The sequence below is a fragment of the Bombina bombina genome, chromosome 2 (assembly GCF_027579735.1).
Source record: "Bombina bombina isolate aBomBom1 chromosome 2, aBomBom1.pri, whole genome shotgun sequence".
NCBI lineage: Eukaryota > Metazoa > Chordata > Amphibia > Anura > Bombinatoridae > Bombina > Bombina bombina.
In genome coordinates this window covers 87,466,544-87,485,567 of record NC_069500.1, presented here as the reverse complement: position 1 = coordinate 87,485,567, position 19,024 = coordinate 87,466,544, and the positions used below count along the sequence as shown (strand labels likewise).

The window sequence follows — 19,024 nt, the reverse complement described above, 5'->3', positions numbered from 1 at the left end:
CAATCTGTTGTTAGCTCATGGACATAGCAAAACAAATCTATTACTCATGAATTTTAATTGAATGAAGTTAAACGTACCCTACCAAACAACAAAAAGCAAATTAATATGACCAGGATCTTTTAATAAAAATAGAACTTTAGAGAAATGAAAAAGACATTTTTCTTTCTTGATTCAGATAGAGCGGGCAATCTTTCTATTTTCTATTATCGAATTTGCTTCATTCTCTTGGTATCCTTTGTTGAAGGAGCTGGAATGCACTACTGAGTGCTACCTGAGCACATCTGGTGAGCCATTAAGGAGGCATATATATTCAGCCACCAAGCAGCAGCTAACTCCCAGTAGTGCATTGCAGCTCCTGAGCCTACCTAGATATACTTGAAAACAAAGGATACTAAGAGAACAAAGCAAATTAGAGAATAATAGTAAAATGGAAAGTTATTCCAAATTGCATACTCTATCTGAATCAGAAAACGTTTAATTTTGACTTTACTGTCCCTTTAATCACACACACACAGTGGATACAATCTACAGTTACAGTATTACAGATATAAGGTTATAACTAGTAGCACCGATTTACAGTAATAAGTGAAGAATTAATTTGGGCTATAACCTTGTGCAAAGATTTGCATAAATCTGTAGTACTGCTTGTCTTCAAAAGTATCATAGTTCAGAATCTTACCAAACATAACTTTTCTTAGACCTTATCAATTCTTATCAAGACCTAATCAATTCTTATCAATTTTTTCTTCTAAATATTTAAAAATGCACAATGATTTTTGTTTCTTGAAGAAAACAACCAATTAGCTTTACGTAACCTTTTTCACAGAAACAGAAAATTAATAAATAAAAGAATAATAATAATATAATTGCCACTCTTAAGAAGACCACATATATATGCCAATAAAAAGTACTAATTATTGTTGACTGTATAACACAGTCAAGTGCACATAACGTTCCATAATGAAAACTTTTCCTAAGAATTTAGAATGCAAACAAAACATGAGAACAAAAAAATGAAATATAAAATAAACACACACACACCATATAATTGTTCCATGTCAGGCCTTAAGCAGAGAAATATCCTGGGTGTCTTTTCCTAGTTAAGATGCTAGAATCATTATTTTTAGTTCCTTTGTTCTTTGATGTGTAATACTAGAGAACAGAGCACAACAAAGGCAAATTTAACTCCTTTCCGAGCTGGGGAAAGGCAAAGGCGTCTTATTGTTTACAGTATGACATACAGATTAATTCTTAAAATACCTAGGTATATACATTGTCCATTAGCTTTTGTTTGTATAAACGTGATATATTTACACATAGACATGTTTATAGTTCCAGCTTAACCAACTCATAGCATACATAAAAACAAAAGAAATTTTACTGTAATCAATAATGGATGTTCGCAAAACCAGACAATAGAAAAAGTTTGCTGCCTATTTCACAATCAATATATATCACAGCATTTCAAAGCTTCAAAATCCTTATACTTCTTATTTTGTATTTTCTAGAGCAGGAAATAATTTCTGTTTTTATCAACAGAATACAAAAAGCTATTGATTTAGCTCACAAAACACACTAGTCCATCCTTGCTATTTTTTCCTCTAGTACATTGTTTACATAATATTTGTGTATGTGTGTGTACACATATACTTATATAAATACATACAATAAAATATTATGGAATAATTATTTTAAGATATTTATGTGGCAGAACCCAAAGGATGAAAATGCAAATGGATGATCACATTTATACATACATAGCTACCAACCGGCCTAAAATCATGTAAATAGCAGTAGTCGGTTACCTGTATACATCATATGACCTGCATAGTTATGTGTGCTTTTCTGAATCATATGTCTAAGCACCTTTACAAACAACACACAGGCACACACTTATGTAGAATTAGAGAGAGAGAGGAGAGATGGACAGACAGACAGATAAAGAGAAGACAGAGATAGATAGATAGATAGATAGATAGATAGATAGATAGATAGACTGACAGACATACCGATAGATAGATATAGAGAGATAGTTAGACAGACAGACATACAGATAGACCAAACACAATTCCTCATACATAACATTACATATGAATTATTAAAGTTGACTCACCTGGACACCACGACAATCATTAACATGAACGTTGAATAGATCAGGTCTAGTTCTGTACATGGTTGAATTTACCTTGATTATTATCTGTATGAATATGAAGCAATTCACCTAAAACTTATCACAGAAAAAAAAAAAACACCTTCATTTTGAATAGAAGAATGTATCAGTTCCATCCGGATAACAGAGAAGTGACAGCCGTGTGGAGATGATGTTCCCAGGACATTCAGTACGCTGATAAACGCCTGGTCAGCCCCCTCTGTAAATCTGTAATGTGTAGCATGCAGACAGAGGGCCTTTGCGGATTAAGCAGGCACGATGTTAAAGTTACAATGACTAGGGAACAACAGTCCCAAAATAGTTACAGCTTATTGGGAAAACCAAAGCTGTGCAGTACCATGACAACTAGATTTTACAAAAAAAAAAAAAAAATAGGTACCACCTACGTATCAGTCATTGTTAATGTGCTATGCCACTTGCATTTTCCCATTCATTAAGCTATCACAATTTTTGTGGCATTAGCCGTTTGAACTGCACCGTACATTATAATTAAAGTAATTGCATGACATTTATTTAGCAGTCAACAATTTGTCTATCATAATTTGTAATCTTAACAAACGCCACTGCATTATCTCTTCTATTCCATTGAAAAGGAGTGGACACTTAAGACTTGTACAACGCCACTTAATGCAACGGCAGAAAAAGAAAAAAAAAAATCAGACAAAAGATGAAAATACCAAGCAGTGATGACAGGATTTAAGGACTCTTGTTGCAAGAATCATTTTAATATGGGAGTTAAGATGCAGATCACTTGCAAACGGTTTAGTAACTGCAGCTAAAGTGGCACAGGATGAAAGCGAAAGAAAGGTCAAAACTGAAATGTGCAGGAAAGCATTTCAGCTTTAAATAAATAGAGGCATTAGCAAAGATGCTTCTAGTGAAAGTTATTACTGTTTATGCTGTATACGCACCACTGCTCTCCCCAGAGCCTTTTTATCCGTTGCACCACCTGGCTGATTTTACTGACCAACCGGCTAAAATTTTAGCCAATATTAAAGGGCCATGATACCAAAATGTTGAAGCACATGACAGTGATGTAGCATAGCTGTAAAAAGCTGACTAGAAAATATCACCTTAACATCTTTATGTAAAAAAGGAAGATATTTTACCTCAAATTTCCTAAGTATTCACACTCCACTGTAAAGAGACTTTAAGCAGCCAGTCAGGATGCTTGTCCCAGGACTTACAAGGGAGTGTGCATCTGTCATGTCCTGGCAGTCATGTTATTTTCCAATTCTGTTTAAGTAAGTTCTATGAAATCTCGTGAGATTTCAGTGAAATCTCATGAGATCACAGCAAAGGCAAAGCATTACCTCAGCACTGCTAATGCTGATTGCCTAATGTTTTTTTCTCTACTTGCAGCTGACGTATAACTGTTTACACAACACTTACTCTGGTGAGCTGAAGAAATTGTGAATATCTTCCTTTTTTACATAGAGATGCTCAGGTGATATTTCCTAATCACACAGATATACTGCATCACTTTCTATTGATTTAGCATATGAGTATTATGTCCCTTTAAAGTGAATGTCAATTTACATTGGTTTTATGCCTCATTATTATTCCAAATGTGTCTATGAGATAAACCGTAATTTTTTTTCTTCAAAAAAATAAATGCCTATGTATATATTTATCTCACCAATTTGCTGCCGTTTACAAGCCCAACTCCTCCCAGCCCCTACTTCCTACTTCTCCTCAGTGTAACGTATAGAGCGTTCTCTATACATAGTCTCCAAGCGCGCTCCTGTGGACTTCATCAACAGCGCATGCGTTGAAAGGCGATAATATTGACTAGCTACACAGTATTCAATGAATACATTCATTGAATATTATCGTGGCATAGAGCGCAACGGCATATTTTTTAGCTCCTTAGACTTTCATTAGAGAAATCACCTTGTAATGAATTAAAATCTGTTTTTATATAGCGCATGCGCAACCTGTGAACGCGCGTCTAAACTGAGTACAGGATTTCAGCTTTACCGCATGCGCATTCGGAGCAAGTGACATATAAAAAAAGGGGTTTGTCCCCCTGTGGTAGAAGCAATGATTGGGCTAAAGCAATTATCATAATCTGTCACTCAAACAGGAAAGATGGCGGGCGGATGAGCATTACTGAAAACGAGCAGCTAAAAAGGTAAATTTAAGCAAAAACAAAGTAATTCTTTGAAAATGATGAATTAAAGTTCATCTATTTTTCAATGACGATTACTGTGGCATTCCCGTGAGAGGCTGACTTTACATTCACTTTAAGCTACAATTAGCCAGTATTAAAAATGTTTATTGCACAAATTATCATTAAATACATTTATGTACAATTTTGCAATTAAGTTGTGCTTTGGATAGCTGAAAATTATATAATATTTGAAATTTGAATATTACACTGCCCCCACCCAGCTACTTCATAATGCCACTGGCTACTTCAAAATGTCCCCCAAATGGCCCTTGAGCAAAAGAATCATTGCTTGGGGGAAAAAATAGTAATAATAAAAAAAAAATTTCATGACACATTTGAAAGTAGAAATTCAAATTTCTGTGTCCATAAATAAAATTGTATTGGCACACAGCCACTCATTCGTTTATGTATTGTCTATGGCTTCTTTTACACGAGAATGGCCGAGTTGAGTAGTTGCGACAGAGACTTTATGTGGCGTTCTCATGGCTTTTCACTGCTGCTGGGCGCACTACAATATGAAAATGAGTCTGCAACCAAAGTAAGTTTTTAATGGGTCATTTGTTTGAATATTTAAATATATTTTCAATTTGAGCAATAACAATTTGTATCAGTCAGAAAAAAAAATACTATCTGGCCCTTTACAGAAAAGAAAGTTTGCTCCCATACACTTGTTTGCCCATGTGATGCCATGTGGATAATCTTCAGAAGAAAAAAAATAATACATATTTGCAGTTTACACAAATGTTCCCATATTTAAAAATAAAATAATAAATGTATGCATACTTGATAAATTAATTTCTCTCAGGATGGAGAGAGTCCACGTGCCATCATGTGTGGGATTATTCCCCTCCTGACCACCAGGAGGAGTCAATAGACAACCCAACACACAAGAGCTTTAGATCCCTCCCACTTCCTGTGATCCTCAGTCAAACATATAGCCACAAAGATTAAAAAGAAAGCAGGAAAGATAAGCACTGGAAAAATTTTTGAAAAAACAGAATTTATGTTTACCTGATAAATTTCTTTCTCCTACGGTGTGTCCGGTCCACGGCTTCATCCTTACTTGTGGGAATATTCTCTTCCCTAACAGGAAATGGCAAAGAGAGCACAGCAAAAGCTGTCCATATAGCCCCCCTCTGGCTCCGCCCCCCAGTCATTCGACCGACGGTTAGGAGAAAAAGGAGAAACTATAGGGTGCCGTGGTGACTGTAGTGTACAGAAATACATTTTTTTAAACCTGACTAAAAGCCAGGGCGGGCCGTGGACCGGACACACCGTAGGAGAAAGAAATTTATCAGGTAAACATAAATTTTGTTTTCTCCTACATTGGTGTGTCCGGTCCACGGCTTCATCCTTACTTGTGGGAACCAATACCAAAGCTGTGGGACACGGATGAAGGGAGGGAACAAGTCAGGTTACCTAAACGGAAGGCACCACAGCTTGCAACACCTTTCTCCCAAAAACAGCCTTCGAAGAAGCATAAGTATCGAATTTGTAAAATTTGGCAAAAGTATGCAGAGAAGACCAAGTTGCTGCCTTACAGATCAGATCAACAGAAGCCTCGTTCTTGAAGGCCCATGTGGAAGCCACAGCTCTAGTAGAGTGAGCTGTAATTCGTTCAGGAGGCTGCCGTCCGGCAGTCTCATAAGCCAATCGGATGATGCTTTTCAGCCAAAAAGAAAGAGAGATAGCAGTAGCTTTCAGCCCTCTCCTCTTACCAGAATAAACAACAAAAAAAGATGATGTTTGTCTGAAATCCTTTGTTGCTTCCAAATAGAATTTTAAAGCACGGACCACATCTAGGTTGTGTAACAAACGTTCCTTCTTTGAAACTGGATTCGGACCTAGAGAAGGAACAACTATTTCCTGGTTAATATTCCTGTTGGAAACTACTTTTGGAAGAAAACCAGGCTTGGTACGTAAAACTCCCTTATCTGCATGGAATACCAGATAGGGAGAAGTACACTGCAAAGAAGATAATTCAGAAACTCTTCTAGCAGAAGAAATAGCAACCAAAAACAGAACTTTCCAAGATAGTAACTTAATATCTATGGAATGCAAAGGTTCAAACGGAACCCCTTGAAGAACTGAAAGAACTAAGTTCAGACTCCATGGAGGAGTCATAGGTCTGTAAACAGGCTTGATTCTGACTAACGCCTGTACAAACGCTTGTACATCTGGCACGGTTGCCAGACGTTTGTGCAACAAGACAGACAGAGCAGATATCTGTCCCTTTAGAGAACTAGCTGACAGACCTTTCTCCAAACCCTCTTGGAGAAAGGAAAGAATCCTAGGAATTTTGATTTTACTCCAAGAAAATCCCTTGGATTCGCACCAACGGATATATTTGTGCCATATCTTATGGTAAATCTTCCCAGTCACAGGCTTTCTGGCTTGAACCAGAGTATCTATAACTGAATCTGAAAACCCACGCTTAGATAGAATCAAGCGTTCAATTTCCAAGCAGTCAGTTGCAGAGAGACTAGATTTGGATGTTCGAATGGACCTTGTACTAGAAGATCCTGTCTCAAAGGTAGCTTCCATGGTGGAGCCGATGACATATTCACCAGGTCTGCATACCAAGTCCTGCATGGCCACGCAGGAGCTATTAGAATCACCGAGGCCTTCTCCTGTTTGATCCTGGCTACCAGCCTGGGAAGGAGAGGGAACGGTGGAAACACATAAGCTAGATTGAACGACCAAGGCGCCACTAATGCATCCACCAGTGTCGCCCTGGGATCCCTGGATCTGGACCCGTATCGAGGAACTTTGAAGTTCTGACGAGACGCCATCAGATCCATATCCGGAGTGCCTCATAGTTGAGTTAACTGGGCAAAGACCTCCGGGTGGAGTTCCCACTCCCCCGGATGGAAAGTCTGACGACTCAAATAATCCGCCTCCCAGTTGTCTACTCCTGGGATGTGGATTGCAGATAGGTGGCAGGAGTGATCCTCCGCCCATTTGATGATCTTGGATACCTCTCTCATCGCCAAGGAACTCTTTGTTCCCCCCTGATGATTGATGTACGCTACAGTCGTCTTGTTGTCCGACTGAAATCTTATGAATCTGGCCTTCGCTAGGTGAGGCCAGGCCAGGAGCGCATTGAATATCGCTCTCAGTTCCAAAATGTTTATCAGGAGAAGGGACTCTTCCCGAAACCATAGACCCTGAGCTTTCAGGGAGTCCCAGACCGCGCCCCAGCCTAAGAGACTGGCGTCGGTCGTGACAATGACCCACTCTGGTCTGCGGAAACTCATTCCCTGAGACAGGTGATCCTGAGTCAACCACCAGCGGAGTGAGTCTCTGGTTATCTGGTCTACTTGAATCTGGGGAGACAAGTCTGCATAATCCCCATTCCACTGTTTGAGCATGCAGAGTTGCAATGGTCTTAGATTAATTCGAACAAAAGGAACCACGTCCATTGCTGCAACCATTAGTCCTATTACCTACATGCACTGAGATATGGAAGGCTGAGGAATAGATTGAAGAACTTGACAAGCGTTTAGAAGTTTTAATTTTTTGACCTCTGTCAGAAAAATCTTCATTTCTACAGAATCTATTATTGTTCCCAGAAAAGGAACCCTTGTGGACGTGGACAGGGAACTCTTCTCTACGTTCACCTTCCACCCGTGAGACCTGAGAAAGGTTAATACAATGTCTGTATGATCCCTTGTTTTGGAAAGGGACGACGCTTGGATTAGGATGTCGTCTAAGTAAGGTGCCACCGCAATGTCCCTCGGTCTTAGAACCGCTAGTAGGGACCCTAGCACCTTTGTGAAAATTCTGGGAGCAGTGGCTAAACCGAACGGAAGAGCCATGAACTGGTAATGTTTGTCCAAAAAGGCGAACCTTAGGAACTGATGATGATCTTTGTGGATAGGAATATGCAGGTACGCATCCTTTAAGTCCACTGTAGTCATGTATTGACCCTCCTGGATTGTTGGTAAAATCGTCCGAATGGTTTCCATTCTGAATGATGGAACTCTGAGGAATTTGTTTAGAATTTTTAAATCCAGAATTGGCCTGAAAGTTCCTTCTTTTTTGGGAACTACAAACAGGTTTGAGTAAAAGCCCAGTCCTTGTTCCGCTGTTGGAACTGGGTGTATCACTCCCATCTTTAATAGGTCTTCTACGCAATGTAAGAATGCCTGTCTCTTTATCAGGTCTGAAGATAAGCGAGACATGTGGAACTTCCCCTTGGAGGAAGTTCCTTGAATTCTACAAGATACCCCTGAGAGACTATTTCTAGCGCCCAGGGATCCGGAACATCTCTTGCCCAAGTCTGAGCAAAGAGAGAAAGTCTGCCCCCTACTAGATCCGGTCCTAGATCGGGGGCTACCCCTTCATGCTGTCTTGGTAGCAGCCGCATGATAGCCTTGAAAGGCCTATCCTGTGGGAGGGCATGGCCCTTTCCCCCAGTGATGTCTGAAATAATCTCCTTCAATTCTGGCCCGAAAAGGGCCTTACCTTTGAAAGGAATATTAAGCAGTTTTGTCTTGGAAGACACACCAGCCGACCAAGATTTTAGCCAAAGCGCTCTGCGCGCCACTATTGCAAAACCTGAATTTTTCGCCGCTTATTTAGCCAATTGAAAAGCGGCATCTAAAATAAAGGAATTAGCCAACTTTAGTGCGTGAATTCTGTCCATGACTTCCTCATATGGAGTCTCCTTATGGAGCAAATTTTCTAGTTCCTCGAACCAAAAAGACGCCGCCGTGGTGACAGGAATAATGCACGAAATTGGTTGGAGAAGGAAACCTTGCTGAACAAATATCTTTTTAAGCATTCCTTCCAATTTTTTATCCATAGAATCTTTGAAAGCACAACTGTCCTCAATAGGAATAGTTGTGCGCTTGGCCAACGTTGAAACTGCCCCCTCAACCTTAGGGACTGTTTGCCATGCGTCCCTTCTGGGGTCGACAATGGGGAACATTTTCTTAAATATAGGAGGTGGGACAAAAGGTATACCTGGCTTCTCCCACTCCTTGGTCACTATGTCCGCCACCCTCTTGGGTATCGGAAAGGCATCAGCGTGCACAGGGACCTCTAAGAATTTGTCCATTTTGCACAATTTCTCTGGAATCACCAAAGAGTCACAATCATCAAGAGTAGTTAGCACCTCTTTAAGCAGGGCGCGGAGATGTTCTAACTTAAATTTAAATGCCACGATATCAGGTTCTGCCTGCTGAGAAACTTTTCCTGAATCAGAAATTTCTCCCTCAGACAGACCCTCCCTCACTGCCAATTCAGACTGGTGTGAGGGTATAACAGATAAATTATCGTCAGCACCCACTTGCTCATCCTCTGTATTTAAAACTGAGCAATCACGCTTTCTGGGAAATGCTGGCAGTTTGGATAAAAGATTTGCTATGGAATTATCCATTACTGCCGTTAATTGCTGCATAGTAACAAGCATTGGCGCGCTAGATGTACTAATTATCACCTGCGCGGGCAAAACTGGTGTTGACACAGAAGGAGAGGATGATGAGCTATCCCCACTACCTTCATTTGAAGAATCATCTTGGGCAACCTTATTAAATGTGACAGTACTGTCCTTACTTTGTTTGGACGCCATGGCACAATTTGAACATACATTTAAAGGGGGAACCACCTTGGCCTCCATACACACAGAACTATCTGAAGGTATAGCCATGTTAGACAGACTTTGGCAGGCTATTAATGCAATAAAATCGTTTTTAAACAAAACCGTTACTGTCTCTTTAAATAATAAAAAGAGCACACTTTATTTCTGAATGTTTGAAAAACTATGAAGGAAATATCCGATCTTTACAAAATTTGCACCCTAGTGTCTTAATGCTTTGAAAGTATTGCACACCAAATTTCAAGTCTCTAACCCCTTAAATGAGCTAATTGTTCAATTTACCGGTTTAAACACACTACAGTCCCTGCCACAGACTTTGCTGCGGCTTTTACCTTCCTTGGGGGTTATTCACCACAGAAATAAGCCTTCTTGAATTCGTTTTTATGGCCACAGGACCCTCTCACATGAAGCTGCATGCACTGCCTCTAGAAGAAACTGCGCAACTGAGGCGCGAAAATGAGGCCTCCTCCCTCTGCATACCAGAGTGAAGGGGCCTTCCTGACTAGATTAGGTGTCTAAACAACTGCCAGGCGTAATAAAAACGTTCCCAAAAGTGTTTCAAAGTCACAAAACACTCCAAAAGTCATATTAATAAATCGATTTAGCCCACAATAGTGTCAACCAGCATAGAGCCCATTTATAAGCCTTCATTCTGTTATGAGTCTAAGAAAATGGCTTACCGATCCCATAAGGGAAAACTGACAGTCTTCTAGCATTACTATGTCTTGTTAGAAAAGAGACTAGTCATACCTGGAGCAGAAAAGTCTGCAAACTGTTCCGCCCAACTGAAGTTCTCTGGTTTCAACAGTCCTGCGTGGGAACAGCAATGGATTTTAGTTACTGGTGCTAAAATCATACTCCTCTTTTAACAGAACTCTTCATCACTTTCTGTTGTAGAGTAAATAGTACAAACCGGCACTATTTTAAAATAACAAACTCTTGATAGAAGAAATAAAACTACAACTAACACCACATACTCTTTACCATCCCCGTGGAGATGCTACTTGTTCAGAGCGGCAAAGAGAATGACTGGGGGGCGGAGCCAGAGGGGGGGCTATATGGACAGCTTTTGCTGTGCTCTCTTTGCCATTTCCTGTTAGGGAAGAGAATATTCCCACAAGTAAGGATGAAGCTGTGGACCGGACACACCAATGTAGGAGAAATAAGTACTGCTGCTACCTGAACAAAAAGAAAGGGCAGGGCTCGTGGACACTCACCATTGTGAAAAAAATAAATTCATCAGGCAAGCATACATTTTGTTTTCTTTTGTCAGATGGTGAGAGTCCACAAGCCATCATGAGTGGGAACCAATACTCAAGCCCTGAAGTCCATGAGAACACAGTAAATAGGGGGGGACAAACAGTGAAGGTAGGACGTTACTATTCAGGCACTATGGCCCACAGAACTTTCCTGCCAAAGGCAGTATCATAAGAAGCATACACATCAAAGTAATACAACTTAGAAAAAGTGTGCAAAGAAGACCAAGTAGCAGTCTTACAAATCTGATCAATAGAAGCCTCATTACGAAAGGTCTAAGAAGCAGCAACTGATCTCCTCATCAAAGAGGCAAAAGAAAATGACTGAGGATCATTGAAAGTGGGAGGGATTAAAAAGCTCTTGTGTGTTGCGGTGTCTCTTGCCTTCTTTAAATTCCCACACGTGATAGCTCGTAGACTCTCAACATCTGGTAAAAGAAATAAAAATATCTATCATATAGAAGAAAGAATATCAATTAATCATGTTTCTTTTTTTAAAAAACTTTCTCTTTTACATAGAACAGAGAATAGTTTTGAGTACCATGCCCCTTTAAATGCTCTTCTGGTTTTTTGTCCTTATCAGCTCAGTAAAAGCACTTGAGCACTACTGTATATGATGGATCATAATTCCATAAACTCATGTTATTTATGTTTTTTAATTAAGAAATCCTATCCTATTTGATCATATTGTATGTATTTGTTTATAGTAATGCATGGCTTGACAAATCCCTGGATCTACAGTGCCACGGCTCCTAAAATGTTCAATCTTACTTCTGGCTCCTAAATAAACACACATATACAGCTGACTCGTAAAAAGCACAACATGTAGTATTCCAGGCTAAACTTTGGCACTCACTTCTAACTCAGAAATATTTATCGTTCTTTTTCTTTTTTGATCTTTTGGTTACCAAAAACAAAGGCTGAAATGCATTGCTACACAGAGTGGTGCACCTGTTTCCCCCAGACAACTTAACAACCACCTAACCAATTTCCATCCTCCAACTCATAACTAGACCATTTGCAATCACCTGCCCTCTACGCACAGCTCACTCTCTGTTTCCAAAGGCCCCGTAATTCTGTGCACATTATAATACTCTACCTATAATACAATACTATGCACCCACCCTGACAACCATATCTTATATACAACCTTATCCCATTCTACTTGACGCCACCAGTAGAGCAATATATTTGTGTGTTGCCAGAGTGTTGGCATGTGGCTCCTGAGTGGTGCTTTATCCGTTTGTTTAAAGGGACATAACAATGTTAATAGAAAATGGAACATTTTATTATTGAACTATTGTTTGTATTTAACCAGGTGCTTAACTGCCGAAAAGGGATTAAACATAGTCAGCTGCAGTACAGAAATGCAATTGGAGCTAGCTGAACACATCTGGTGAGCCAGTGACAAGAGACAAATATGTGTAGTCACCAATCACCAGCTAGCTCCCAGTAGTGCATTGCTGCTGCTGGGACTTAAAAGGGCTCCATTTATCATGCACAGTGATGCAGTTTTGGAGCCGTTTGGTGCGGGCTTGCATGAGCATGCCTACTGCCAGTAGTTAATAAGCGCTTTCTAATCCAGGTGTCAGCAAATTTGTTTCAAATTTAGGAGCCAGTAAGAATATTTAGGAGCCAGACATACTTCTAGGAGCCAGACAGTGGTATTTGTATAGAAATATGGAGAATAACCCAAAAAGTTAGGAGTCAGGGGTAAAATTGTAGGAGCCAGTAGCTACCTGGCTCCTGGGTTTGTCGAGCCCTGTCCTAACCTATATGCCAGTTCTGAGCTGGCGGTTTGCTATCACCCTGGACAAATCCAACAAGTGTGACTGACAGTCCCTGCTCGCATGTGGGAGGGAGCTGCGTGTCCAAAAGAAGAATCTTTTTTTCACTTTCTGCAACAAGATTTCATTTTTTATTTTTTTTTAATTCTGCATGTCATTTTTAAATAATATTCAATTTAAAATTAGGCAAAGTACATTAAAGTATTAGTTCAGTTGCAATGTTTTCTCTAGATACAGTTCTTTGCACTGGTTGCACTGTGTTAAGGAAAACTTACACAGTGCAGCCAAAGCATAGTGCTGTTTGATGTGGAGCAGCACTGCAAAGCAAAAGAGCAAACAGTCCCTGCCTGTGTCCAATACTTTCTGCAGACATGCTGCATTTTCTGCGATGACATCTCAGATCACAGCATGTTCTGCCCTGGGGGCTGCTTGTGCGAGGTTAAATATGGGCACTGTATTGCTGCCGGTGCCCGTGATGCCAGGCGGACAGGTTTGCAAAAGCAAACCTTGTCTGTCTGGCCCTTGTCAAATGTGGCCCTATATGTGTCTTAAACTTGTATACTCTATCTAAATTATGCAAGTTTAATTTTAAATGTAATACCTAGTATGCATTTTCTTATTGCAGCTTTTGGTTCCTTTTCAAAAAAATTGCAGCAATGTTTAACGCTTGCATAGGAGTGCTGGTTTTATATCACTATCAGTCAGTTCGAAATTAACCTATATACAAACATCTTTGAATATCTTACAAATAAATCTGGATCATCAATGAGCTTGTGTCTTAATCATCCCAGATATTGTGACATTAATACATTATTCCTTAATAAAGATGTCCCTAGGATTTGTTCTTTGTTTTGATCTGTCACACTACACCATACGAGGACAGATTTGCTCCTCTTGCATTGCAAAAAGGTCAGCTGTGTCTGCTATGCAGAGCGTCTGTCATTTCTCACAGACTACTGTGTTCTACCAACTATGTAAATTGAAGTGGAAACTTTTGAGTTATGAACATAAAGTGTGTTTGTAATGCTGTGAGGCAGCCAGACATTTTCTAGCAGATGACAAATGCGCATGCCTGTTTTTTTTCAATATTCAGATTTTGTTTCCTATGTGGCTTATTGTCTATATAAGTCGGCTAATGGGACATAAAAGTGCAAAAAGACAATCCTCTAATGTCTAAAGCAAGGGTTGACAATCTGTTTAAAATGTAGAAGCCAGGAAGAATATTTAGGATCCAGACCTTCTTTTATGAGCCAGACAGTGGTATTTGTATATAGATATATGGAGAATAACCAGGGGTAAAATTCTAGGAGCCAGTGGCTCCCTGGCATCTGGATTTGTCAAGCCCTGGTCTAAAGGCATTCTATTGTTCCACTACTGCTTGCAAATAATCATGTCTTAAAAGGTGTAGCAATGCACTACTAGGCCCCAACTGGACACATATGGTGAGGCAATAGCAAATGGCATATCTACATAGCTGCCAATCACCAGTTAGCTCATTGCTGCTTCTAAACCAACCTAAGTATGCTTTTCAACAATAGAATACCTCCGAATGTGGAAGACGGTGGCCCTTCCTGCTGCTCGACTATATTTGTTGCTGAATTAATTCTTATGCAACAGCAACACTCTAAAATCTGTGCAAATCTCTGTTGCACAAGAATCAATTCGGCAACAAAAAGTGCTGCCTTCTTCTGCATTGGGAGGTTCATGAAACCTCTGAATGTGCATTTCTAATAATAAGAGAGCAAAGTAAATTTAAAAATAGATTGACTTTGATGTCCCTTTAAAGGGACATTAAACCCAAAACATTCATTTCATGGTTCAGGTAGGGGAGTCAGTTTTAAACAACATTCCAATTTATTTCTATTATCTAATTTGCTTCATTCTTTAGATATCCTTTATTGAAGAAATAGCAATGCACACTGGTGATCCAATCACAAGAGGCATCTATGTGCAGCCACCAATCAGCAGCTACTAAGCCTATCTAGATATGATTTTCCACAAAGGATATCAAGAGAATGAAGTAAATTAGATAATAGAAGTATATTAGAAAGCTGATTCAAATTGCATGCTCTTTCAATTTCATGAAAGAAAAAATATGTGTTTCATGTCCCTTTAAGCGAAGGTTTAAAAAAAAGATGGATTATAATATTTTACAGACTTCTTTATTACTATGTATATATCTACATCTGCCGGGGAGCCTGCATCTGGTAGTTAAAGGGACAGTCTACTCCAGAATTTTTATTGTTTAAAAAGATAAATACTGTAATCCCTTTATTACCCATTCCCCAGTTTTGCATACCCAACTCTAAACCTCTGCAGACTGCCCCCTTATTTCAGCTGTTTTGACAGACCTGCATTTTAGCCAATCATTGCTGACTCATAAATAACTCTAGGGGAGTGAGCACAATGTTATATAAATGGCACACATGAACTTGCGTTATCTAGCTGTGAAAAACTGTCTAACTACACTGAGATATGAGGGGGCCTTCAAAAGGTTTAAACATTAGCATATGAGCCTACCTAGGTCTAGCTTTCAACAAAGAACACCAAGAGAACTAAGCAAATTTAAGGATAAAAGTCAATTTTAAAGTTGCTTAAAATTACATGCCCTATCTGAAGCATGAAAGTTTAATTTTAACTAGACTGTCCCTTATCAGACCGCCGCTTCTTACCCTACTACACCAACTTTAAAACAGCGTTTCTCAATCCCCTTGACTTTTCCGACAGGGGTGATTGACAGTCCCTGCTTGTGCAATGATAATTTGCGATTGGCTATGATGCTGGGTGGACAGGAGTGGACATCTCCGTACACCCAGTCATTAAAAGGACAGCATAAAGTCAGCTCCAGAGCAGCAGTGCACTACTGGTACCTTGCTGAACACAACAGGGATACATATGTAGCCACCAATAACCAGTTAGCTTTCCAGTAGTAGTACATTGTTGCTCTTGAACCAACACTTTCTAACAAAGAATACCAAGAGAACAAAGTAAATTTGATGATAATAGTAATTGAAAATGACATGCACTATCATGAAAGTTTAATTCAGCTGTAATATATTACAGTTTGAAAAATGAGACAACTTTTTATTATTAACAATAACAAGAGTTAAACAAATATTAGCACAATGGTTTATTTGGTAATACAAATATTTTTATTTAAAAAAACTAAAAGCTAAAATCTAATGTTTTTTTAAAACAAATTAAAGGGACATGAAAGCCAATTTTTTTCTTTTGTGATTTAGAAAGAGCATGTAATTTACTTCTATTATCTAATTTGCTTCATTCTCATGATATCACTTGCTGAAAAGCATATCTAGATATGCTCAGTAGCTGCTGATTGGTTGCTGCACCTAGAGGCCTTGTGTGATTGGCTCACACATGTGCATTGCTATTTCTTCAACAAACGATATCTAAAGAATTGAGCAAATTAGATAATAGAAGTAAATTGGAAAGTTGTTTAAAATTGCATGCCCTATCTGAATCATGAAAGTTTAATTTTGACTAGACTGTCCCTTTAACATTCTTTTATTGAAATTGTTTTTAAGAGCCAAACTACACTCACCATTTGTTTTATTTGAAGGAGACAATGTGAGCTTGATTCTGCAGACTACAAGGCTACCATTTCAGTATAAAATACTTTGTTTTGCAGTTGTTTTCCGTTAAAATCAATCAGGGAAACATATGTGGCAGAGTTAGCCTAGTTGCACATCAGGGTCTGTCAGACTGTTGATTGGGTCAGTGTCAGTTTCCTGTCAGGACCAGCAGTGCTCTGCAGATAAAGAGTGCTATTTTACCTGTGTTTAACCCATATGTGGGTGTGCAAGGTTGCTAGTCTTAAAATTACATGCTCTTACGAATTAGAACATATAATGTATTCTATATTCTATTGGCCCATTTATGCTTGTCCCTAATTGGCCTTAGCAGAGAATGAAACTTAAGTTACAACATGGCAGCCCCATTACTTTATGACACCAACTTTAATCTTATTTTTCTAATATAACTTTAAAAATACATCTGCATATTTGTCTCAGCATTATTATTCCTCTGAATATATCATTAGATCTAGCATTTATGCAATGCTAAACGTCCCTTTAAAACGATACCACACAGTCACTCTGGGACGAGTGAAAAACAACCACGAGTAGAGACTAATTACAGGATAAACAGGCACAGTAATAAATCCACTTTTGCATTGTGTATTTCACCAAGTGTAATTAAAACCCTATTGGGGAATTCACTAATAAAAGGTCACTGGGAACAAACCCTCTAGAGACGCTTTATATTTTCAGCCCCTTTTGAGGAAGCAGAAATTGAACTCAGTACCCCTTAATACCTGTGTTCTTTTCTCTTACTTTCTATACGTACAAAGCTTTCCTTGCTCATAAAAATGTATGGGTGGCTCTTCAGTTGGATGTAAATTTGTCAAACCTTGAGTTGAACAAATCCTGCTACAGTTTGTAATGAGCAATGCTTTTGTCTGACAGCTCTTACAGCAAGACTGACACAACCCTAACTGGGAGTAACTTCATTTTTAATCAGTTGCACTCTGCATCTAAACAGTGGCTGAGACAATGATAAATGACTGTCCTGTAAACAAACCAAATAGATTTATTGCTTTAGAACAACCACATTTGAAAAGTGATAATAAAGCATTCAAAATATCAAGGGTTTAAATGATCCTATTTGTATTTAAAGGGATAGTAAACCCCAACATTTTCTTTTATGAATCAGAAAGAACATACACTTTTAAACAACATTCCAATTTACTTCTATTATCAAATTTGCTTCATTCTCTTGTTATCCATTGCTGAAGGGACAGCACTGCACTACTGGCAGCTAGCTGAACACATCTAGTTAGCCAATCACAAGAGACAAATGTGTGCAGGTACCAATTAGCAGCAGCTCCCACTAGTGTATGAGATGTGCGTATTCATTTTTTAACAAGGGATACTAAGAGAACAAAGCACATTAGAAAATAGAAGTGAATTTAAGTGTCTTAAAATGACAAGCTCTATCTGAATCATGCAAGCTTAATTTTGACATTCCTATCCCTTTAATGTATACACGTCCAGAGTGACTGATGGACATACGTTGTATCCCTTCTATACTGTACACTGAAAGGTCACATGCTAGATACAACATAGAATGCACCAATAAAAAACACTAGTGGGTTACATTTTATTATTGCAGAAATGCTGATTACTAACTGGATCAGTATATACAAATGCATGTTGCTAAAGGACCATTAAACTTGACATTTCAACGACGCATAAAATGTTTCATTATTGCAAGTGAAACATTATTGCAATATACATTACCCCTTAAGGACCAAGGATGTACGCTGTACGTCCTCAAAAAAAATACACTTAACGACCGAGGACGTATGGCGTACGTCCTTGGTCTTGGAAAGCGGTGTAAGCGATCCTGATCACTTCCAGCCGCTTTCCGGTTATTACAGTGATTGGCATCCTGCAATAACCCCTCTTGGCCATCCGATGCAGAGAGAGACACTCTGTGGCCCTCTCTGCACCGGACAGGACCGTCTTTAACACAGGGCAAAAGGGGCATCTGCCCAGGGCCCAGTTTCTGTTGAGGGGCCCAAGAGTCCTAAAAAAAAAAAAACATTTTTTTTTTTTTTTTTTTTTTATGGTTCATACCAGACTGCTGATTTGACATGGGGAACACACACATTCAAGTCCTAATACTGTCACAGTCAAAAGTACTCTGCTTAGATATATATATATATATTTTTAAAACTGTGCCAGACCGTACCGGTGTCATGTGATATGCCAAGCTATTGCCATGTGCTGTTTTAGATGTGTACTGTGCAGCACTGAATGCAAAGCCCTAACTCAGCATCCAGCCATTCCCACTGCATCATAAAAGGTCCTACTGGGGTTACCACTGTTACCAGGTAACTGCTCTGGTGGTAAGGATTGTTTCTGGGTAGGGCTGACTGTAGGCGCATGCAGCAGAAAGCTGGAGCAGCAAGCACGTGGGGATTTGAGCATCTTTGCAGCTGCACGCACTGCTCTC

At 39.2% G+C, this 19,024-nt stretch overlaps 1 protein-coding gene across 14 annotated transcripts in view; it reads right to left on the bottom strand.

The window, feature by feature from the left end:
* Nucleotides 1-19,024, bottom strand: part of NEDD4L (NEDD4 like E3 ubiquitin protein ligase) — an 826,963-nt gene that overhangs the window by 240,977 nt on the left and 566,962 nt on the right. Inside the window, exon 1 of one of the 14 annotated variants that reach the window (XM_053701161.1) lies at nucleotides 2,114-2,337. The exons of the other annotated variants lie outside the window; for them this stretch is intronic. Within the exon in view, the coding sequence (XP_053557136.1) occupies nucleotides 2,114-2,173 (60 nt within the window). The 5' untranslated portion in view covers nucleotides 2,174-2,337. Of the gene's footprint in view, nucleotides 1-2,113; nucleotides 2,338-19,024 lie in introns of those variants that run through there. 14 annotated transcript variants of the gene reach the window in all.